This window comes from Bos grunniens, chromosome 8, assembly GCF_055505025.1.
Source record: "Bos grunniens cultivar Pamir isolate PY7600 chromosome 8, Bosgru_T2T1.0, whole genome shotgun sequence".
In the NCBI taxonomy this organism is placed as follows: Eukaryota; Metazoa; Chordata; class Mammalia; order Artiodactyla; family Bovidae; genus Bos; species Bos grunniens.
In genome coordinates, this window is record NC_141172.1 from 70,105,731 (window position 1) to 70,129,457 (window position 23,727).

Consider the following 23,727-nt stretch of genomic DNA (forward strand, 5'->3'; position numbering starts at 1 on the left):
TTTGATCTCAGTATCTAGGAGTGGGCTTCTCTTGACTCAGGGTTTGTTTCTACCTCATGCATGGTGGTGGTGGTGGTTTAGTTGCTAAGTCGTGTCTGACTCTTGTGATCCTGTGGGCTGTATCCTGTCAGGCTCCTCTCTCCATGGGATTCTCCAGGCAAGAATACTGGAGTGGGTTGCCATTTCCTTCTCCAGGGGATCTTCCCGACCCAGGAATTGAACCTGGGTCTCCTGCATTGCAGGCAGATGATTTACCAACTGAGTTATGAGGGAAGCCCAGGCATACTGTGAATTATATTAAAGACCACATTTCTCTCTTTCCTTTGGCTGGTAGGAAGCTTGCTGTATAATGACAACAATAAATGTATACGACTCTATGACAGTAAATGTATGTGCTGTGCTAGCCTAAGTTGTGTGCAGTTGTGTCCAATTCTGTGTGACCCCACGGACTGCAGCCCGCCAGGCTCCTCTGTCTGTGGGATTCTCCCAGCAAGAATATTGGAGTGAATTGCCGTGCCCTCGTCCATGGGATCTTCCCAGCCCAGGGATCGAACACATGTCTTTTACATGTCCTGCACTGAAAGTCAGTTTTGTTTTTTTTTTTTTTATCACTAGCACCAACAGGGAAGCCCAGTAAATGTATAGGTCTCTATAATATATAAACTTTTATTAATCTCTATCAGTTCTAGTTTGAGCCACTCTCATTTTGCCAATACCTACTTTTTAAAAATTATATATATATATATAAAATTTTAAATATTTACTTATTTGGCTGTACCAGGTCTTAGTTGCAGCATGCAGAATCTTCAGTTGCAGCATGTAGGATCTAGTTTCCTGACCAGGGATCAAACGCAGGATACTAGCATTGGGAGCATGCAGACTTAGTCACTGGACCATCAGAGAAGTCTCCCTACTTTTTTCTAAATCTGCTTTTATCTTATACTACCTTGAATTTTACTTAGGTTTATATTATCTTAGTTTCTTTTTTGATAAATGGTATATTAAAAATATAAATAAATTATTAAGCTGAGAAAAGACTCCCGATGATGGGGAGATCACATCTCTCTGCCTGGGGGTCTGGTAAGGGTGGTACTCTCACTCTTTCCTCTCAGAAAGGATGCAACAATATATAATGTCTCCCCAGAGAAGCTCATGCTGGGGTTGAGAGTCCTGCTTTACAAGGGTTACGAAATGCTGAAGGGGTCTAAAAGGGGGAGAAGTCGCTGAGTTCAAGTTTAATCTCCCTAGTTCTCCGTGATGGTAAACGACAGCGCATCACTGTTGTTTAAGCGGTTGCACGTGTCGTTGTCACATTTAATTTCCAGGCTCTAGGAAAAACAACGAAGACTGTGGATCATAGCAGTGAACTAACTTTGCCAAGATCAGCTAATAAACGGCAGGCAATGCCTGGTCTGGAGTCCTTTGGCTAGGCTCAGGGCCTCTCCCACCTCCCAGATCCACAAGGAAATCCTTTGATAAGGCAAGGAGGGTGGGATCCAGAGAAGAACACACCCACAGGGCTGTCAGCCAGTCCTTTCAGCTTGGCAGGGAACCTGCTGAGATGGCCATTCTGAATTCTGGCCAAGGTGGGGATAGAGGTGGGGGTGGGGGCTCCCTTCCATATTGTCAAGCTCTCTAGGATTCCTAGGGAGTCACTAGGAGGTTAAATCACCCTGTGTGTGTGTGTGACAACAAAAAATGATCTATGTCCTTTTGTTTTTTTGACCATTCCACACAGCATGTGGGATCTTAGTTTTCTGACCAGGAATTGAACCTATATCCCCTGCATTGGAAGCTCAGAGTCTTAACCATTGGATCCCCAGGGAAGTCCCAGGAAATGATCTGGGTGGCAGGGCAGAAGCAAGGAAGCGGACCCACCAAGCAGTGCGTGTTTCACTGCTAAGCCAGAAGCCAGCTCCCCGGAGACCAAGTCACTTAATTCTCCTAAGGCCACTTAAATAATCCACAGTGACCCTGCCTTTGAACCCAAGGCTTCCAGACTCCCAACTCCTCCTTCCAGCCTTCTCCACTGTTATTAGGCAAGATTCCAGGGTTGCCTATGGGGGTAGTTCCTCTTGCCCCTGACTCTTCTCACTTAACAAGAATCCATCCCTACTTTCATTTTGCTGGGCTCATAGCAGAGACCCCAGGCAGAGCCTTGCAGGGAGTAACCAGTGAGGCTCTGTGCCCCTCCTGAAGCCTGGCAGGACAGCTGTCTAGACCCCCAGGAACTCTCACTTTCTGAGCAGGCGACTCCAGCCCCGTACCGCACGCCTCCCTCGGGGCAGGCCACGTCCTCCCCGTCGTGTCGGCAGTGCGCCAGGGACAGCTCCGTTCCCGAGCACTTCACACCACTCATGACCACCTTGTTGGCGTTGATGTTTCCATGCCAGTACCAGGTCTCCTGCATGAACCAACAACAACAAATAGCCAGCACATCACCTTAAACTGTCACTTTGCCACATTCTATCAAATTTCAGTCTCACCAAAACACCCAAGGCTTTCTGATCCCATTTTTCATATGGAGACAGCCAAGACACAGTCACTTACCCAAGTCATGCAGTTTGTTGGTGGCAGCGCAAATGAGGCCCGCCCCCTGCACTTGGATTCTGCCCCTCTCCCCTTTTGGAAAGCACACCTAAGAGAGTGCTCAATGCTATGTATCAGGAACAGCAGCCATACTGCCTGGTCCCTCTTCCTGAGCCCTGGGCAGACATTACTAATCTATCACAGCACTCTCCTCTAAGCCTGACTGTGCTCTCAGAATCCTTCTCACCACTGTGCTCCAGGGAGACACCACCAACTGATCAGGATTGGCAGGAGAGAAGAAATCTAGTCACATTTGTCAATAGTTCCATCTTCATACATCTCATTGGTTCTGATTTTCTAGAGAACCTATGCACTCCTCATCCTCTAGAGAGAAAACTGGGGCCTCGGGAAGGGATAAGGCCTGTAATCAGCGTACTGAGGTCAAGGGTAGGCCCATCTCACAGCCTCCGCTGTGAGAATCAGGTGTCTTAGGAAAGCGCTGACAGGGAACAAAAATAGCCGGACGGCCACTCTGTTGCAATGAGCACTGTTCTTCTACACTCCATGGAGAACCAGCGAGTGCCTTGGCTGGTCAAAAGCAGGATCAGCAGAAACATGATGTGGCAGTGCGAAACCAGGCTTCCAGACGGCCCCGGGTACCAGAGGCCTGCCCCTTCCTTCTGGGTGGTTTGTGGAGTTGCCACAGGGCTGCCTGGCTGAGTTCTCCCGTGTCGCTACTAAGAAACCCCTTCCTCAAGCAGCCACCCAGGGCACAGGGGCTGAAGTCAGGTTAGCAAAGTGAGATGGGGGTGCTCCGGACATTTTCCTGTTCTGGGAGAAGCTTAAGAAAGGTGTTTATAGAGCCTGGATATTGAGGACCTGGACTATTTGTTCCATGTTCACAGAGAGGCTGGGAAAGGTGGCAAGTCATTATGTAGCCGGCTGGTGGGGGTCCAATTGGGAAGTGACCTCCAGCCTCCTGGCTCCCACTCCTCTTGCCCCTGGCCTCTTTCTGACAATGTTCCATCCCAGGATGGGGTCCAGAGGGCAATGATTTTTTAATCCAAACCACTGCTTGTCTTTCTTCTGTTCCTTTCTGATGGGGGGTGGAGCCTAGCTGCCCTTGGCTGAGTCACTTCTGAGCTGGCGGCAGGAGTGTGCAGCGGCTGTGAAAGGGTCCTGAAGCAAGGCTTGGGGAACTGCCAGCCAACCAAGGAGAGGATGCATGGATGTGGACACAGCGAGGATGCATGGATGTGGACACAGCGAGGAAGCATGTTGTGGGAAAAGGGGCCAGCAAGGGAGTGAGCTAAGACAGGGGTCTCCACCCCCCTGGTACTGGTCCGAGACCTGTTATGAACCCGGCCACTCAGCAGGAGGTGAGTAATGGGTGAGTGAGCAAAGCTTCATCTGCCTCTCCCCATTGCTCTCTATCGCTCACATTACTGCCTGAAGCATCCATCCTGCCCCTACCCCGTCTGTGGAAAAGCTGTCCACAAAACCAGTCTCTGATGCCAGCAAGGCTGGGGACCACTGAGCTAAGGCGTCTGGGGTGTTGGGTTGGGTGGTCTCCACATGCCACCCCCCCCATAGGACTGAGTGGCTTCCCCCTGCAAAAGTCAGCTCGGGACACCCCAGAATGAGCCTCTGGCATGGTCAAGCCCGGTGCACAGAGCTGAGACCCAAAACCAGAGTCCAGAGAGTGCATGACCCATGCAAGGACTTGGGGCTGCAGGGGACAGAGCAGTGGAGGACAGGATGAGGTTTTTCCTCCAAGTCCATGGCTCTCTACCTCCTGGGAGTCACAGAAGACAGGGGCTGACGAGAGATGGGCAGGATAGGACTGGATGCAGGGTTCAAGGCCCTCTGCGGTGGGGTGGGGGTGGGGGCTTCTCACCTGGAAGGCATTGCTGGCAAACCCCAGGCCTAGCTGCCGGCAGACGACCATGGCCTCCACAATGCCCCAGTTCTCGCCGCATACCATGCCCCATACGAGGGACCCGTTCCTCTCCACCAGCACCTCCACTCGGCCCTCGTAGGGGTTTCGGCCCCCGTTCAGGCGCAGCTGTGGAGGGAAAGGAAGGCATGATCACTGGGAGGGGAAGGCAGGTTGATGCCCCACTATCGTACTGCCTTCAGTCTCAATTTCCCCAAGGCAGGGGGTCCTGCCTGCGACACAGAAGGCTGGCATTACTGAGAACCTGCTATGTGCTGGGCATCGTGCCCAGCATGGTCTTCTGCATTAGGTGCCCCTCCCCTGCCCTACTGCAGCCATCCTAGGACCCTAGATGCCAATACAGCCGGGGAGACCCACTGACCCCACTATAGACCTACTGATCTCACTGTAGAATCTGCCTCCACTTCCCATGAGCCCACCAGGGGGGTGGGTCTCAGATCAGATACTTGGAAAGAGGCAATAAGGAGCCTTAAAATGGTAGAATCCCCCGATTCTTTCTGGGACCATTTTCTCCTCCCCACACCCTCTCCTGTACCCCAGTTCCAGCTCCTGATTGCATCTCCTCCCACAACACCCCCTGCTGTCCTTTCCAGAAGAACTCTTACTTGACAGTCCCACCTGGCACCTCGGAGACCCCAAATCTAACTGGTCCTCTTTTTCTCTCTACACCTAAACCTGTGCTCTACCTCCCCCTCATTCTCTATTTCAATGAAAGGCACTACCACCTGCCCCAGGGGCAGCAAACCGCGTAGGGTGAATGCAGGGACCACAATATGTAAATAGCGGGGCTCAGCTGTGTGCCCAAGAAACCATATTTACAAATACAGGCAGAGGGGTGGATTTGCACTGCAACAGATAGTTTGCTGATCCTGAATCTATTCTGTTAGACAAGCCAGAAATCTAGGAGCGAGCATCAGCATCGCCCTCTTTCTTATCCCTGACATCAGGAGCTCCCAACCAACCCCCTCCACTCCTGCCTGTTAGGAACTGGACTGCACAGCAGGAGATGAGCAGGGGGACAGCAAGCGAAGCTTCACATCTATATTTGCTCCCCATCACTCTCCCATCACCCCCAGATGGACAGTCTGGTTGCAGGAAAACAAGTTTAGGGCTCCCACTGATTCTGCAATATGGTGAGGTGTATAATTACTTCATTATATATCACAAGGTAATAATAATGAAATAAAGTGCACAATAGAGGTAATGCACTTGAATCATCCAGAAACTATCCCCCCTCCCAACCCATCCTGGTTGGTGGAAAAAACTGTCTTCCATAAAACTGGTCCCTGGTGTCAAAAAGGTAGGGGACTGATGCCCTACATCCCATCAGAATCTTCCTCCATGGATTTTATCTCCCAAGTCCCTCCCACTTACGCTCCTCCCTCCAGCTCCATCCTTATCCCTCTTCCCAGGCACCTTCACCTCTCGCCTGAAACAGCCCTCCTCACCTCCCTCCCACTGCCTCTCCTCTTGCCTTCACTGACCTATTCTCCATGCAGAACCCAGAGTCACTTTTATCTCCAGGCACACAGTCTTCTTTCCGTTTCCATGGTGACCTAACTCTCCTGACCAAGTTACACAGTACGTCTCATTTCACACTGAAGTCTATTACATACAGAGGCCCCTTTGCTTTTGGCTGGTCCCACTCATCTTTCCAATTCTATACCCAGTGGCACTTCTCTCCAACGGGGGTCAGTGCCCACTTACACAGTCTCTCTCTATATCTCCTTCTTAGCATTCTTGACAATTATAATTAAGCTAATTTATAATTTTACAATTTAATGGCTGTCTCTCTGATGATATATAAGAGCCAAAGAGCAGAGCTGTATTGGTCCGGTTTACTGGAGGGTCGATAACTAAGACGGCACCTCTCAGATGTTAAGTACATGACACAATTCCTTTTGGAATGGATGAATATAACACCAGGCTTACAGAATGAAAGCATGGACCAACACATGAGTCCAAGCCCATAAAGGGAAGCAGGATAAGGTATTTGGATTAAGGACTGGAATTTGGGGGAAGGGCTCTGAAAATGCAGTCCTTAGTCCAAGTACCTTACCCTGCTTCCCTTTATGGTTCTAACAATTCATCCCTTTGAGATAAGACCTAATACTCCAGGAATCTTCAGCTGTTTGTTTGCCAGTCCTTAGCAACAGCACAACCCTTAAGTCATAGGTCTTAATTCTTATTGACTTGGGGGCTGGGAGGGTCACGAGGTCAGCCAGCAAACAGACAGGCCGAGGGCAGTCCTGACCTTAGATCTATCTACCAGGGCTGAGCCGATGCATAAGTGGCATATACGGTTCCTGTAAAGTGCTCAAACAGGGCCTGGCACTCACTGAGTGCTGAGGAATCTCAGATACCATCACAGCAATGATCATCATTAGGGTGGGAGTCCCAGCAGGAAGCAACCTTTCCTCAGAGGACCTAGAAGAGGTCAGAGCAGGTAGGAAGAGGGCTGGCCCTCGGAAGACTGACATTTGACTTCCTGAGTGCCTCTGGGCTGGAGGAAACCCCAGTCCAGGCGCTGGACACTGGCTATGGATTGCACATCACCTGTGACTAACATATCTTTGTTGTTGTTTAGTCACTCTTGTGACCCAATGGACTGTAGCCCACCAGGCTCCTTTGTCCATGGGGTTTTCCAGGCAAGAAAAGCAGAGTGGGTTGCCGTTTCTTTCTCCAAGTGATCTTCCCAACTCAGGGACTGAACCCACATCTTCTGCATTGGCAGGTGGATTCTTTATCACTGAGCCACCAGGGAAGCTGGATCTATATAAAAACAAATAAGCAGGCAGAGCCATGGAGAAAGTCCTAGAAAGGCCTGAGCCTCAATGGGAGGCAAACCAGCCAGCTCCAACATCCACAGGAAGGCCAGCAACCCTTGGGAAGGGTGTACCTTCAATCCATCGGGATGTCTCCAAGTAACTTCAAGCCATCCCCTCTGTTCATTTGACATCTAATGAACGCCTGTATTTCATCCTTTATGTGCTTACTGAACTCTGCCGGTAATGTTGGCACCTCCTCAGAAATGAAGTGAATTGTGTGTAATTCCCCAGATCCATTCATTCATCCAGTATTTATTTGGCTTTTATTATGTGACAGGAGCGGGCTTCCCAGGTGGCTCAGCGGTAAAGTATCCGCCTGCAATGCAGGAGACTCAGGAGATGTGGGTTTGATCCATGGGTTGGGAAGATCCCCTGGAGGAGAGAATGGCAACCCACTCCAGTATTCTTGCCTGGAGAATCCTATTGACAGAGGAGCCTGGCAGGTTACAGCTATGAGGTCGCAAAGAGACAGGACTGAACTGACTTAGCAGGCATGCATGAGACAGGAGGAGTGCTGGAAAATTCACAGGCAAACTTTCAGAGCGCTTACCTTGTCCCCCACCCTATGTAAGCCCTTTATGGACATTCGGTCCTCACAGCATCCCTAGGAGGCAGTGGTACCATGTCATCCCCATTCACAGATGAGGGGAGTCTCAGATGGAGTAAGCATCTCTTCATTACCATACTAAACCACCTCCAAACCATCCACCTAAGCCTGCTTCTTCAAGGGTGCTTTTGTCCCAAAGCAGGAATCGCTGAGTCAGAACGGAGGACCAAATTTGTGCCTTACAGTCAGGATAGAGAACTCCTCCTGCTGGGAGGTTGGGGTCCTGAACCTTGGGCCCCATGTTTTGAGGCCTTTATAGTAAGTCCCCTACATAGGAAGTAAATCCCCTTCAAGTTGCAGATTTTCAAGGATGCGAATGTGCCTTTCCTGCCAGCTGTTGTACTGTACTACTGTACTTTTCAAGGTACTGTACTACAAGAGTAAAAATGTTTTCTTTGTTTTTTATGTATTATTTGTGTGAAAAGTATCATAAACCAATTACACCACAGTACTAATAAATAGCCAATTGCGCTAGCCTGGGTAGCCAGGCTAACTTTGTTGGACTTACAAACAAACTGAACTTACAAACCCACTCTGGGAATAGAACTGGTTCATGTGTAGGGGACTTACTGTATTGTCCATTGGAGTCAGACTGGGTCCTTAGGCTTAGGATACTAAAGCTTTAATCACTGAAGTATTAGTCATTCAGTTGTGTCTGACTCTTTGTGACCTCATGAACTAATGCCTGCCAGGCTCCTCTGTCCGTGGAATTCTCCAGGCAAGAATACTGGAGTGGGTTGCCATTCCCTTCTCCATGAATCACTAAAGCTCGTAATTTTGTGCCTTGTGAAAACCATCTCCAGTTGCCTCCAAGCACCTATAGCTTTGGCAAGGAGTGGTGTGCCAACCTCTCACACACACCCCCTCCCCACCCACCTGGTCTCCTGTGTCTCCAGCCTCCTGGACTGATTATGGCCTGGAGGACACTGTCCAGGACAAACGACAGCAGGGACTGTGATGGCGACCGCAGGACTGACCTCTAGGCCACAGGCTGAGCCCTCTAATGGCTTGCATCCTGATTTAGGGAGTCTGGAGCCTTCCCTCTCTTTGGGAAGTCCAGATGCTCTTCCCTTCCCCTCCTCGTGGTTTCCGAGTTCCAGCACCAAGGCTGGTGGAGCCGCAGGTTTGCACAGAGGTACACCCTGGGGCACCAGAAGCCGTGGGCAGGGACCCCTCCTGGGGGCTAGGTTAGCACTGAAGTTCAGAATGTCCTGATGGCTTAGGTGGTAAAGAATCCACCTGCAATGCAGGAAACCTGGGTTTGATCCCTGGGTTGGGAAGATCCCCTGGAGCACTCCAGTATTCTGGCCTAGAGACTTCCATGGACAGTCCATGGGGTCATAAAGAGTCAGACAGGACTGAGCAACTTTCACTTCACTCAAAATGCCAGTGGGCAGTGCTGATGGATAATTGGGTTTATTATTATTTTTTATTTCGCTAGGGACTGTGCCCTGCCTTTTTGATTGCACTGGCAGCTAGCTCCCTCTATGGCCCCTCTCCTAGGCACTTCTCCCCCCTAAAAAAAGACTTCATTTTGTTACCCTAAAGTTTGCAAAAATTAGGACTGGGGAGCCTGAAGAATTCCGAGTCCAAACTTTTTCCCGCTACCAGGGGGCAGTGAGGCTCCCAAGTTTGAGTCTCAAAATGAAGACTTGAGTCTTATATGAGAGTCACCTATATTGAGTCTCAATATGAAGGTTCCTGTCTCTAGGGCTCTCTTTGGGAGGATTCCTGTCCTTTGTCCCCCACTGTCTGTGCAGCCCAGGTTGCTTGGCCAGGTGTTCCTGTCCTAGGTTCTAGAGCCAACAGAAGTCTGAGAGGCTCTGGCCCAAGAACGTGTCTGCACACTGACTCTGGGGCAAGGAAAACATAAGGCCTTCAATGGGAACTGGGGCCTCTCCTTGAGACACTTCCTAAAGCTCCAAGCTGTGGCCATTCCGCCAAGGCTGAGCAGGCCTGGAGCAACCTCTGTAACAGGCAGCAGAGTTTCATTGCCCCTGGAAGAATCCAGGCACCTCAAGATGTACTGGGGGCCTTTTCTCGTTTCCTAGAGGAGACTGGGGGTTGCAAGAGAGGCTGGCCATGAAGTTCAAACTCAGCCCAATACATAGCTCTCCATTCCCAGGGCTCCCCTCCTGGGCACCCCATTCCAGAAGTGATCTGGCTCAAAGTTCCAGTATCCATGGAACCCCAAGAGGTCTTGGGGTCAGCCAGGAGCCTCTGACCCATACCCTCTCCACCTCATTACCCCTCAAGGATGCCAGGGGAGGTCCATCCTTCTCCAAATTTCTTAAAACAATCCCAGGCATTTCTTTTTTCCTATTCCTTTGGTTCTTGGTGGCAGTAGTATGCAGTTTGAAAAAAGGGAGTGACATGCAGGAAGCTGAATTTTTCTGAGCATGAATAGAGAAAACAAAACACCTACCTCCAGCCCAAAATACAGCGAGGCCGCCCTGTATTTTGATAAGGTTGCAGTTCACCAGTCCCTCACCTGTTTTTGGAGGTGGCAGGTAGGAAGCGAGGTAACAGGACCCAGATGTTAACAGGCAAGCAAGCACTGGCACTCTCCAACTCACATTCCACACGTGGGCATGGTACTGCCATCCAGACAGGGCCAGGCCCACAGTTCAGAAGGGAACTGGAGGTCAGCAAGGCTGCCAGGGGACCCTGTGTGGACGAGCTCGCCTGGTAAACCCACCTGCCACCCCCAGAGCCTTCCCACCTTGGCATGTCTCCCCAGCAATGAAAGAAACACAGCTTGGCTGTGGCTGAATGGATGAAACCTCCCAGTTTCATGTCTGTGAGTTTTATTTATTAGTCATTCAATAAAAAGTCAATTTCTTAAAGAACTGGGGGTTGGAAGGGAAGCTAGGAATCACCTCTCTCACCTCCTTATTTTCCAAGGAGGAAACCGAAACCTGAAAGAGATTAATTAAGGAATCAGCCAGTGAATGATAGTAATGAACTGACTTGTGCACGCATGCTTAGTTGCTCAGTTGTGTCCAACTCTTTGTGACCCCATGGACTGCAGCCCACCAGGCTCCTCTGTCCACAGGATTCTCCAGGCAAGAATACTGGAGTGGGTTGCCATTTCTTCCTCCAGGGAATCTTCTTACCCAGGGATCGAATCTATGTTTCCTGCATTGGCAGGTGGATTCTTTACCACTGCAGATCTTTTACCACCAGAGAAGAAAGCCCTTCCAGGGGATAGAAATGGCCAGATTCACGCATAAAGCTTCCCACACCCCATGCTTAAGCACAAGGCTCACTTTCTAGAGTCCGAAGGGCCCCTGAAAGGATGAGGGTGTTTTGTGCTAGGAGTGTGGTGCCCCCACTGGCATGCCTGGGCACACAGCCTGCCTCAGCTCCACCCACCATAAAGCCCTTGTGGAAAACCTCATTTTCTTTGGCCTAGGCCTTTCATTTGGGTTGAAAACCCCATTCCACCCAAGTCTAATCTGTCTGAAGTGAATGGTACCCCAGCGCACGGGGACTCTTGGCACGTCAGCTTTTGGAGCTCTATTATGACTTTCTTGGAATGCTGCTCAGCAATTAGAGATGGCAAGCCTTTCCCACAGCTGTGGGGCTTGGCCCACGCCCCTGCTCACTTACAAGCAAATGCTTGGCTCGAAGGAGAGCTGTCGAGTTCACATTTTTAGCCCCATGGGGCAATAAGATGTTGTGGCTAACCAATTCAGTAGTGCCTTTGACATGATGATGCCAAGGTCAAGAAGCAGTGTCAGAGCCTGGCTGGAGAGCCATCCTGTACCCTAACATGTCTGCATTTGCTCATTTTAAAAAATAAGCCCTCAAGAAGCTCTTCCAATGTGCCAGCCTGGTGACCAAATTCATGGTTTAGCACAAAGCATTAGATAGGATTTACCAGGCCTTTTTGGAGGATGGGCTAGACCTCCTAGCAAAATCTTGTTGGTTATCCCTGTAGGGATAAGTCGGAAAGTCACCCACATGAGGGTACATGATGCAGGTTTTTAGAGACCCCGTCTCAGGAAGGGAGGGGTGTGTATCAGACATAATGCTATTAAGGTTTCCTTTCCTTTCCCTCTGGAAACCAAAGTACAGTGTTCGGCCCCAAATACTGGCTACATCGTGCTTACATCTGTGTGCTTTACAGACCAACTGTGGTTCCTCTGGGTCTTTGGAAAGGGCCGTTGCCAAGGGGACCACAGGTGTTGCAGTCCTTGAATCCTTCGCAGGAAGCACTGAGTTGCAATCACACTGTATGTCCAGCCACAGAGTACGGCGGGGCACACAGAGGATCCCCAACATCTGAGGACAGTGGAGCTTATCCATATGTCTTTTCATCTGGCACCTTCAACAAAGCCAGGTGACAGCCACTGAAGGTGACAGCATTAGAGCCCAACAACTTTCTGAGCTCATCAAAGTACCTGTTGGCAAGCTTCAGCCTGAGACCATCTGGTCTACCCTTTCTATGGATTCAATGACCAAAACATAACAGTCCCCTCTGGGCATCCAGGCTCCTCACCTTTTTCTGGAAGCCCATGGCGGGGATGTTACATCTCACAGCAGCATCTTCCTCATGATTGCAGCCCTGAGACTCAGCATTGAACTTGCAGTCTATGATGGACTTCTCATTCCCCGTGCACTCGATTTCATTGAGGTGAATGGGTCCTATCCCTGGGAATAGAAAATGAACATGCACTATGAAAGCTTCCACAAGAAAGTTTCTGCAAGGGGAAAGGAAGTCCCAGACAGTAAGAACATGCCTCTCCCATCCTCAGAATGTTCCCAACTGCCTCCCACAATAGCTCAATGACTCAGGCCTCTTTTACCTGGAGAGAATGTTGTCTTGGGAGTCACTTCTCCCACAAGAACAAAGGTTGTTACTAATTGATGTGGCCTTGACCAACTCACTCAGCCTCTTTGAATACTGGTTTTCTCACTGAAATAGAGGAGCTGGTCTAGAGGGCATTTAAGTTCCCTTCTCAACTTGTACACCCTGTGTATTGATGAATCCTAAAGGGGCAACTCTCACAGAGTAGTCGGACTCCCAGCAGGAAAGAGATGGCATTCTCAGATTGGATGATCTGAGTTACAGAAAGGAATTTTAAAAATAAAAATAAGAACAAAGCATGAGGAAATCACAAAATCGCAATGGATAGTCCATTGTGTGGACTAATACCACCCCCAGGCCCGCAAGAAAGAAAAGTGTCTGTCGCTCAGTCATATCTGACTCTGCAACCCCATGGACTGTAGCCCACCAGGTTCCTCTGTCCATGGAGCTCTCCAGGCAAGAATACTGGAGTGAGTAGCTGCTCCCTTCTCCAGGGATCTTCCCAAATCAGGGCTCGAACCCAGGTCTCCCGTATTGCAGGCAGATTCTTTACCATCTGAGCCACCAGGGATGAGGGGAGGATGTTAATATCTGGTCCAGGAGAACAAAAGAGCCTTGTGGGGAGGTCACCTGTTAAGAGCTATTACCCTCAGTGAAGGGACACAGTGGCCCTCAGAGAGAATAAAGACCCAGCTCCTCCCCATCTCCAATCTCCCCCAGTGTTCCCTGCGGGCCACATCCAAACCTGCCTTCCAGGGCCCTGAACCACGTGGACAAGGAGGAGTGTGGAGCCACAGGGGCAGACAGAAGACATCCCACAGGGACCCCTAATGCACATGTGGGAAGCTTTCCCTACAGGCAGGGGATGGCAAGGGGGAATTCCCCACTGCTGGGGAGAGGGAATCCCTAGTTTGTCAGTATTCAACTCAACTCACCTCACAAAACCACCTCTCCTCTGTCTAGCCCATAAAGATGGATCCAAGTCTAGTTCTTTCTGGGAGCTCTGGGCTGCTTCGACCCCCACCTTGGGCCTTGCCCTGCTCCGTGATCTCCTCTCTATCTTGATCTTCACCATCATCCTCTGGTTTGGGTCCATCCCTCAGCACTCATCTGATCCCATAAAATCTCCCGTCTTTATGATGACCCTCCCCTGACTCCACACCTCCTTCTGGCTTGTCACTTTCCTCCCCTTCAGAGTGAACTTGAAAGAGTCATCTGCTTTTGTTCTTTCTGCTTTCAGCAGGAGGACCTTTCCTAATCTGCTTCTCCACAGCATCTCCCTAACTCAGGAAGCAGCACCTCCATCCTCCTGGTTCTTGCCAGAACCCAGAGGCATCACCTCCTCCTCTTTTATCCACAGACAAGCAACCCATCATCATGTCCTATTCACTCCCCCCAAAGCTCAGTGCTTTTCATTTCTGCCACTCATCTAACTCTGTCACCTCTCATTTGGACAAATGACATAGCTTCTAGTCTCCCTCCTGCTTGTTTATTCCAAAATATTCCCCACGCACAACCCAAGAGATTTTTTAATGCATGTTTAATCATGTCACTCCCCTGTCTCAATCCCTGTAATAGTATCTCACTGCAGTTCAGGGTACCATTAGTTCCCAAATGGTCCAAACAGGGACCAGCCTCCACAAAGCGTCCCAGCTATGCTTGCTCCTCCCCAGCTTGACCACATGTCTCTCCTTTGGCTATTCCTTCTGCCTAGACCCTCTTCCTCCTTCTCCTCAGCAGTGAACTCCTGCTCAACCTTCAGGGCTCAGGTCTGATGTCACTTCAATGGCACAACCTTTCTAAGCCTCACCTAAGCTGGGTCCCCTCAGGTCACCTCCACTGAGCACTCCACTTCATGCTGTATTCTGGTGGCTCTCTATTCAATGTCTGTCTGAATCTCCACTGGGCTGCAGGTCCCACAAGGCAGGCATTACATCTATGTTTCTTGGGGATTACCAACCAGAGACTAGCAAATAGGAGGTGCTGCAAACAGTATCTGAATGGACACCCTTGACTTAAGTAAGTGCCTGTTGATTGTCAGCCTCTGTACCAGTGTTGGGGACTCACAGAGGAATACAGCAGTCCCTGTCATGACAAGCTCACAGTATGTGCCTGGGGGATGTAGACACTTAGACAGACTTGTAACATAATGTGGTACATGATAAAGATGGAGGTAACTCTCTGCACTTTGGAGCCCGAAGGAGGGACCCTTGGCTCTGGGTTTCTGGAGACACCTGGGATCTAGACTCTGCGGCCAGAAATTAACTTCTAGGAGCAACCCACTGTAATGGGTAAGAGCCAAGTTTCCATTTCCTTGGAAATTCATAAATGAAGAAGCTTCCAATTCCTTGGAATTTTATAAAATTTATAAAAACACATCAATCAGAACTTTCCTGATGTTCCAGTGGTTAAGAGTCTGTTCTTCCACAACAGGAGGCATGGGTTCAATCTCTCATTGGGGAACTAAGATTCCACATGGCACATAGTGCAGCTCCCCCCTCACCCCCCCAAAAAAACCCCAACAAACACATCAGTCACTATGGCTAGAAACACCCAAGGACTTAGAGCAGAAACGCTGTGCAAAATACAGATTCCAAACAGAGACGCTGAAGCAAGCAGGGCCATGGCTCATGAATTAAGATGGGCTCAGAAACAGGCAGCAACCTAGGACTTGGATGTGCAGTTAGAGCAGAGGCCTGTTAGATGATTATAAGGATGATGGTGATGGCGATGGTAATGATAATGGTGGTGATGGTGATGAAAATGGAGGCGATAGTGGTGATGATGATGGTACTGGTGGTGACAGTGATGATGGTAGTGGTGATGGTGGTGATGATGGTGGTGGTGATGAGGATGGTGGTGGTGGTGCTGATGGTGGTGATGGTGATGAGGATGGTAGTGGTAATGGTGGTGATGATAATGATGGTGGTGGTGATGATGGTGGTGATGGTGATGAGGATGGTGATGGTGATGATGATGGTGGTGACGGTGGTGATGGGGATGAGGATGATAATGGTGGTGATGATAATGATGGTGGTGGTGATGGCAGTGGTGATGGTGGTGGTGATGAGGATGGTGGTGGTAGTGGTGATGGTGATGATGGTGGTGGTGGTGATGGTGATGAGGATGGTAGTGGTAATGGTGGTGATGATAATGATGGTGGTGGTGATGATGGTGGTGATGGTGATGAGGATGGTGATGATAATGGTGGTGATGGTGATGAAAATGGAGGCGATAGTGGTGATGATGATGGTACTGGTGGTGACAGTGATGATGGTAGTGGTGATGGTGGTGGTGATGGTGGTGGTGATGAGGATGGTGGTGGTAATGGTGGTGATGACAATGATGGTGGTGGTGATGGTGGTGGTGGTGGTGGTGGTGGTGATGATGGTGGTGATGCGAATGGTGGCAGTGGTGGTAATCATGATGGTGATGGTGGTGGTGATGGTGGTGGTGATGAGGATGGTGGTGGTGGTAGTGATGGTGATGATGGTGGTAGATGGTACTAATATTTACTGAGCACTCACTATGTTTTAGATTCTGTCCTAAACACATTATTTATATTAACTCATTTCATCACCCCAACAACTCAACAGACTGGATCCCACTGGGGACCAAGGATAAGTAACAGTCCAACAGAGGAACCAGGACTCAAACCAGACAGTCTGACTCACAGCATGATTTTGCTGAGTTTCTGAAGTTCTTTCAGGAGAGTCAGGGGAGGAAATCCTTTGCTGGAAAGAGTGGCAGATTGCTCTGGAGAGAGCTGAGCCATTGAAGTGCCTATGTTCTCCATCATCTAGGGGTGCTCCCTCTGCCTCCTCCCTCCTAGAACACCTCCTGCTTTCTGCCCATCTAAGTAGAGGTCTGCCTTCAGGGAGCACTGTGAGTCCTTTCTCCTTTGTGGCTCAGCTTGAACAGCCTCACTCTCATCTGCAGCATTTACTTTTTACATCTTTCTTTCTTGCTTACAAAGCAGTAAGCTGCAGCTTCAGCCTTAGAGTAGATTCAGCCTGCGTCTCCTTGGGAAGTGACGGGACCTTTTTGAACTCCACTTTCCCCATCTGTAAAAGGCAATAACAATGTCTCTCTTGCAGGACTGGGCTTTTGAAGATTGAATGAGACCAATTGTGTCAAGTTACCAGGGACTCAATGAATGATAAGAATTACTGGGTTGCTCAAAAAGTTCATTTGAGTTTTTCCTGATATTATCAGGATAATTTCTTATATATCATCACCTATTTGTTAGTGTAAAATACCTTTGGTGCTATTTCTTATTTTGTCCACTTGAGCTAACTTCCTAGAGAGCAGAAACACTTACTAGAAATATCTGCGGAAGAAATGAATTCTCTGTTCCAGGCTCCAGCCCAAACAGTACTCAACAAATGTGTATGGATTGCTAAATTCTGAGACTGGACAGGAGAGAGGAGATTAACGCAAGAGCCTTAACACTTTAGACTCCAACTAACAACTGCTTGGAGCTTCCCAAGTGGCTCAGTGGTAAAGAATCCGCCTGCAATGCAGGAGACCCAGGTTCGATCCCTGGATCAGGAAGATCCCCTGGAGAAGGAAATGAAACCCACTCTAGTATTCTTGCCTGGGAAATCCCACGGACAGAGGAGCCTGGTGGGCTACAGTCCATGGGGTTGCAAAGAGTTGGACATGGCTTAGAGATTAAAAAACTGCTTAGTCTCCTTCTGGCCTAACCGATGTAAGGCCAGAAGGCTGTCTCTAGACATCTGGCGACGAGGCCTGGGAGGGCAGTACCCACTTTCCTGAAGCCTGCACATTCATGGCACACCAGGACAGAACAGAGAGATGGAAGAGCCAGTGTTTCGTACATTCTTCCCTATACCACCCAGTTTTGCTGTGAGTTGAGCAGGGTATGAGGTGTTACTGAAGAATACCAGCCTGGATGTCCAGCTGAGGTCGCCCAGCAGTGTCTGTGAGTTCCTAGCTCCTTTTGTTGATCTGGGTTTGATCCGCTGCATCGTGAACCCCAGCTTTGCCCTCATCCTGGGTTCTGGACTGTCCATCCTCTCACTATGCCTCCCCCACCTCCACCTTGGCCTAGCTTTTCCCCAACCTGAACCCTGTGACCACAGGCCTGGGGCAGGAGAAGGATGTGAGACAGAAGCCACGGCCAACCTCTCAGAACAATGTTATGGACTTTGGACCCACAATCAACTGTAGGTTGTCATTAGTTTTTGAAGATCACAGTAGAATAGACTAGGACAATGCAATCTGTTTTTCATGTTAGCACTGTTTCTGGAGACTTCTGTTTAGGCTTTACATGTGTGGCACATGCTGTCAGTATTTCTGATCAGAGATTTCAGGCCTGCTGAATTTCAGTCCTTTCAGGGTCTAAAAGGGACTGATCTCGAGCTGCTCCATCCAGCGCAGTGGCTGCTGCCTCACTGAGTCCCTGGAATGTGGCCAGTCCAGACTGAGATGGGCTGCAAGTGCAAAACACATCCTGCATTTCTGAGAGTCAGTACCCCACCTTTGAACTATCTCATCAAGAGCATTTATGTTGATCAAATGTTGAAATCATAATACTTTGGAAATATATATATTATTAAAGAAAATAGATTACTTAAAAGAATTTCACCTGTTCCTTTTTATTTGTTCTTTACATGGCTACTAGAAAATAACATTGCATATGTGGCTTCAAAGAGTTGGACATGACCAAGCGACTAAAACTTGGCGTTTTATGTCTATTGGATAGCGTGGGTCTGGAGTGTTAGAATTTTCTTTTGGCTGCACCGCTTGGCATGCAGGATATTAGGTCCCCAGCTAGGGATTGAACCTGGGCCCCCTGCAGTGAAAACACAAAGTCTTAACCACTGGACCACTAGGGATGTCTGGGAGAGTTGGAAATTCTTGACCAAGTGGGTTGTTTAGCTGATCCTGCTTGTGCAACTGGAACTCATTCATTCATTTTTGATAAAATGAATATCCCCAGAGCACTATAGGGCTTCCCAGGCTGCACTGGTTGTAAAGAACCTGCCTGCCAAAGCGGGAGACAGAAGAGACGTGGGTTTGATTCCTGGGTGGGGAAGGTCCCCTGGAGGAGGGCATGGCAACCCACTCTAGTATTATTACCTGGAGAATCCCATGGACAGAGGAGCCTGGTGGGCTACAGTCCATAGGGTCACAAAGAGTTGGACACGACTGAAGCAACTTAGCACACACATACACAGCACACACAGAGTGCTATAAGCTGGGAATGGTGGGGAGGCGGGTGTGTAAACAGCGGGAATCCAGATGTGTTCAGGGGATCTCAGAAAACAAAGCACAGTACCTGACTCTGACCTAACATCCATGCTGATGAGAACAGGAGGCTGGAGCCAGACAGAACGTAAGACACCATGAACCCAGTGAAGAATCTGAGGCCCAGAAGGTTGCTCAAGGTCACCAAGCATGTAGGTGGCAGGGCCGGGACCAGGACTCAGATTGCCTAACCTGAGCCCTTGCCCTTTCACCACCATCGCTGTAGGTGTGGTCATTTGGTCCACAAGCCACAGCCTGAGCTGAGGACAGACCCTGTCTGTTCCTCTGCGACTTGACATCGAATGTGGACTTTTCCCTTCCTGTCTACCAGAGGTGATCTGTCCAGCGTGGCAGCAGGTGATAAATCATCCAATGGTTCTTTCAAGGACAGCACTGAAAATGCCAGCTGTCTCTTTCTCCAAGAGTTCCGTGGGCCCTTGGAAACGCTTGGCTGCTCTGGGCAGTGAAGTAATTAGGTCAAACAGCACACACCCATGAAAAGCGGAATGTTTATGTCATCCAGTGCTTGTCCACTCCTTGGAGTGAGTGGTCTCTGTCCTGGGGGCCTTGCCAGACCACAACAATGCACTAGCCAATGAGTACAATGGACTCTGGGGCTATTTGAGACCCAAGGGAACCACAAGGAGCTCACCACAACAGGGGAGGAGGAGGAGTGTCATGTGGGGTCACTACCAGCTGGCACTCAAAGTTCAAGTCCATCCAAGACCCTCAAACTTCAGTGGAAATACCCGGGAAGCTTGCGGGGGTTGGAGAACGGAGATAAGAGATGCTCTGAAGGTAAGCAGGATGAGACAAGGTGGGGACAAGGGAGAAACCTACACCCGAGAGCTAGAAGATGTAGGTTTCCATGCTTCTCTGCCACTAACCATGGGTGTGGCCTCAGACTTGCTCTCTGGAGCCTCAGATTTCTCATCTCTTGGACCAAATGACCTCTGAGCTCTTCTGCAGCAATACCATCTATGATTCTAAGATTCTCTCGGATCTACTGGCTATTATTTCCTTCAGGCTGTGATCAATGACCTAACCACATTCCTTTCTGCAGGGCGACGGCCCTATGTCTGACAGTGTGGAAACATCCTCTCCCCACAGGACAGGACAGCCCACCCTCGCCAGCAGCTCACTCTCCTTCCTCCCCACCCTCTCCAAACCACAGCAATCCCCCGGCTGCAGCAGCCTCCCTGGGGGTCAGTGGCGAGAAGATTCCAGATAACTGGTCTCCTCTGCTCAACACAGTTCTATAGGGGGAAGGCTGGACGCTCTCTGGGCTGCAGACTCTGGAGCGAAGATTCCATTCTCTGCAGGACAGGGGCTGACACGGAGCAATGGCCTTCACAGGGCTCGGGAGAGGAAGTTTCCTACTGTGCTGTCATGTCACATTTACAACATTCCTCTCAACAGGGTGACAGGCTTGAAAGCCTCCTATACTTTTGCTCCTTGCTCAGAAGAAAGATTTGTTTGGGACACTTAACAAAAGCCAGGCCCCTTTTTTTCTTAGCAGCTCAAGACACTGGGAGAAGTGCAAACTGTTCCCAACCTCTGGTGGCAGAGAGAGAATGTTCATAGCGCTAACCTAAGCGGGGAAAGTAAGATTTGGAATTCTGTGCCTGGGGTGGTCCACAGCCTCATGAATTCCCAGTTCTTCTCCTGGAGAAAGGGCCTGGAAATTCCAGCTTTCTCAGTGGGGCCGTGGGGAGCACTGGGTTAGGAGCTGGGAAACCTCTGTTAGAATATCCAATGGTTGCTAATATGTTGTCTTATCTTGGTTGTTTACTTCCTTCTCGGGGCCTCAGCTTCCAAATCCATAAAATGGGGACAATGTTCTCTAACGCCCTTCCAGCTTGAACTACCTGGAGAGAGGTGTAGGACTGTCTAACAGAGCTGGGTGCTGGATATGTGGGTGTGCACTCTGTCATGTCTGACTCTTTGCGACCCCATGGACTGTAGCCCACCAGGCTCCTCTGTGCATGGAATTCTCCAGGCAAGAATACTGGAGTGGATTTCCATTTCCTATACCAGGGGATCTTCTCAACCCAGGGATAGAACCCGCTTCTCTTATGTCTCCTGCATTGGCAGGCGGGTTCTTTACCACTAGCACCACGTGGGAAGCAGGTGCTGGAGGGAAGAGGCAAAGCCAGAAGGGACTGTAAAGGACAAAGCCAGCCCAGGCTGGGCTCCCACGTGATGCCTTCTGTGAAGAGAGGCCAAGGAACACTCTTCCCACGCCTTACCTTGCCCCAGCCGGGAGCCCGTGATGGCCTCTTTGGCACTCCCGAAGCCCAGCTCTCTGCAGACCACGCTGGCAGACACCAGGTCCCACTTGTCGTCGCAGACGGTACCCCATTCTCCATTCTTGAGCACCTCCACGCGGCCCTCCCCGACGTTGGCACCACCTCTCAATCGCACCAGTGGTTGCTGAAGAGACACACCGTTTGCTGAGCACAGCCTACTCCCCTCTCTTCACGATGCCCCCTGGCTCCCCACTCCAAACCCAGGCACCAGACTGGGAGCTGACAGTGCTCCATCTGTGTGAGCGTCTGTGGAGGGGATGGAAAGCGCGCATGCTCACTCTTCAGCTCTGCTGCATGCTCCCTTTGCAATCTTTGTCCTGGACCACCGGGCAGCCCCTCAGGGACTCTCATCAACTCCTCATCCCACTCCATACCTGTTCTAGGGCCTAACCACTAGTACTTCCCTCCACTTCCTCACTCCAGAACCTGAAGCTTCAGCACTATCAAAAGACGCTCCTACCCACAAAGTCTGCAGATTCCAAACGGATCCTAATTCTATCAGATGTGTAACAGAGTGCTTGTCCAGCCCTAGGGGAGATTCTGGGGCACTAAGGTGATCACACTGCAAGAATCCTGCCCTGCAGACCCATGAGAGGCAGGAGAAAGAAGACAGAGGGTGAGAGGGCGGGGCCTGACCAAGGCAGCACCAAGGCAGCCAAGACTTGGAGTTCTGCCCAGACAAGGGGATGGGGAGCCTCCCACTGGTTAAGACCAACATCTGTCCTGCAGCTGGACTTCTGCCTGGTCACTACTCCTGCTTCTGCCACCCCTGACTCTACTCCAAGCCCAGACCTGGACAGCCCTTCAGGAGATACAGCCCCACCAGACATTCAGAGAGAGTAGGTGGTTATAGTTTGTTGTTGTTCAGTCACTAAATCATCTCCCACTATTTTGTGACCCCATGGACTGCAGCATGCCGGTTTCCTCTGTCCATGGGATTTCCCAGCAAGAATACTGGAGTGGGTTGCCATTTCCTTCTCTAGGGGATCTTCCCAAATCAGGGATTGAACCCCCATCTCCTGTGTCTCCTGTATTAGCAGGTGGATTCTTTACCACCATGCCACCTGGGAAGCCCAGTTATAGTTTAATTGCCCCTAATTGCTCACCATCGGCCTTGAAGCCTTAATAGTCTTATGGGATTTATTTATAATTGCACAGGAGTAAGACCCACTCTTCCCAAGCATCTTAATCCCACTGGATCATACCTTACAAGATAGGAGATGGGTCATTTGACTCCCATCTGCCCACATAGCCTGCTTTGCATCAGTTTCTGTGTGTGTGTGTGTGTGTGTGTGTGTGTGCATGCACGCATGTTGGGGTGGCCAACTCAGAAGGCTGTGAGGCTCTGAACTATTGATTCTATTTGATTCAATACAGAGGGAGTATGAGGTAACTGTGCAGTGCTTCTGCGTGTGGGGATCAGACCAGAGTCATTGTTCTACTTTGGCCTCTGCAGTTCACAGCCCTGGACTCCATCCCACTCACTGATGGAGGCATCCCACTTCCATCCCACCCCTGAATGAGGCAGGCCTGGTTGGTGGTGGTGTCTTTCAAACATTAACATACACCAGTCACCTTGAGCTTCCCTCATGGCTCAGTCGGTAAAGAATCTACTTGCAATGCTGGAGACTGCAATGCATGAGATGCGATTCAATCCTTGGGTTGGGAAGATCCCCTGGAGAAGGGAATGGTAACCCCCTCCAGTATTCTTGCTTGGAGAATCCCATGGACAGAGGAGCCTTGTGGGCTACAGTCTACAGGGTTGAAAGTGTCAGACATGACTTAGCAACTAAAACCACCACCACCTCTAAGAAAACCACCACTGGTCACCTTGAAAGCCAAGACATAGAACAAGAGCTTCTGTCTCCATCTTCCAGTCAAGGTCTGCACCCCAATTTACTGACCTTGGGTAATGACCCTGGCACTAGAGGGAGAAGAAAAGAGGGACAGGGAAGGGCTGCAAAACCCCTCACTGGCTTCAGGAATCTTTATTCTAGCTTTAGCAGAACACGACAAATACAACTGCTGGATCCAGCCAGATGGCTGTAGAATCATGACCTTTCCCTTCCCCCACTTCCCTTCCCAAGCTGCCTAGCCAGATTCCAGGGTCCCCTTCCCATGGAGCGGACCATCCGTGACTCAAGCTTGTGGGAGGCAGAGTTCCAAGTAACCTCACCCCATCTAGCAGTGGCCAGGCAGAGTCAGCTGGCCCTGGAGGAAAAGAAAGAAGGGAAAATGTGATGTAAGCCTCGCTTGATCTTTTTTTTTTTTAATTGGTTTGGTATAACTTTATTCCTCCGCTTTCAACCACACAGTAAGAGGAATTCCAAAACAGTAGGACCTGGTGTTCTGGATGACACATGAGGCAAGCTCAGAGGCTCAGCCTGAGGCTGTGGAAAGGATGTGGCCAT

The 23,727-nt window shown here is 49.9% G+C and overlaps 1 protein-coding gene across 1 annotated transcript in view; it reads right to left on the bottom strand.

Moving 5' to 3' along the window:
• Positions 1-23,727, bottom strand: part of LOXL2 (lysyl oxidase like 2) — a 113,165-nt gene that overhangs the window by 21,268 nt on the left and 68,170 nt on the right. Inside the window, exons 6-9 of the mRNA XM_086416444.1 lie at positions 21,257-21,440; positions 12,426-12,577; positions 4,427-4,594; positions 2,239-2,404 (exon numbers count right to left, since the gene is read on the bottom strand). Of these exons, the coding sequence (XP_086272570.1) occupies positions 2,239-2,404; positions 4,427-4,594; positions 12,426-12,577; positions 21,257-21,440 (670 nt within the window). The remainder of the gene's footprint in view (positions 1-2,238; positions 2,405-4,426; positions 4,595-12,425; positions 12,578-21,256; positions 21,441-23,727) is intronic.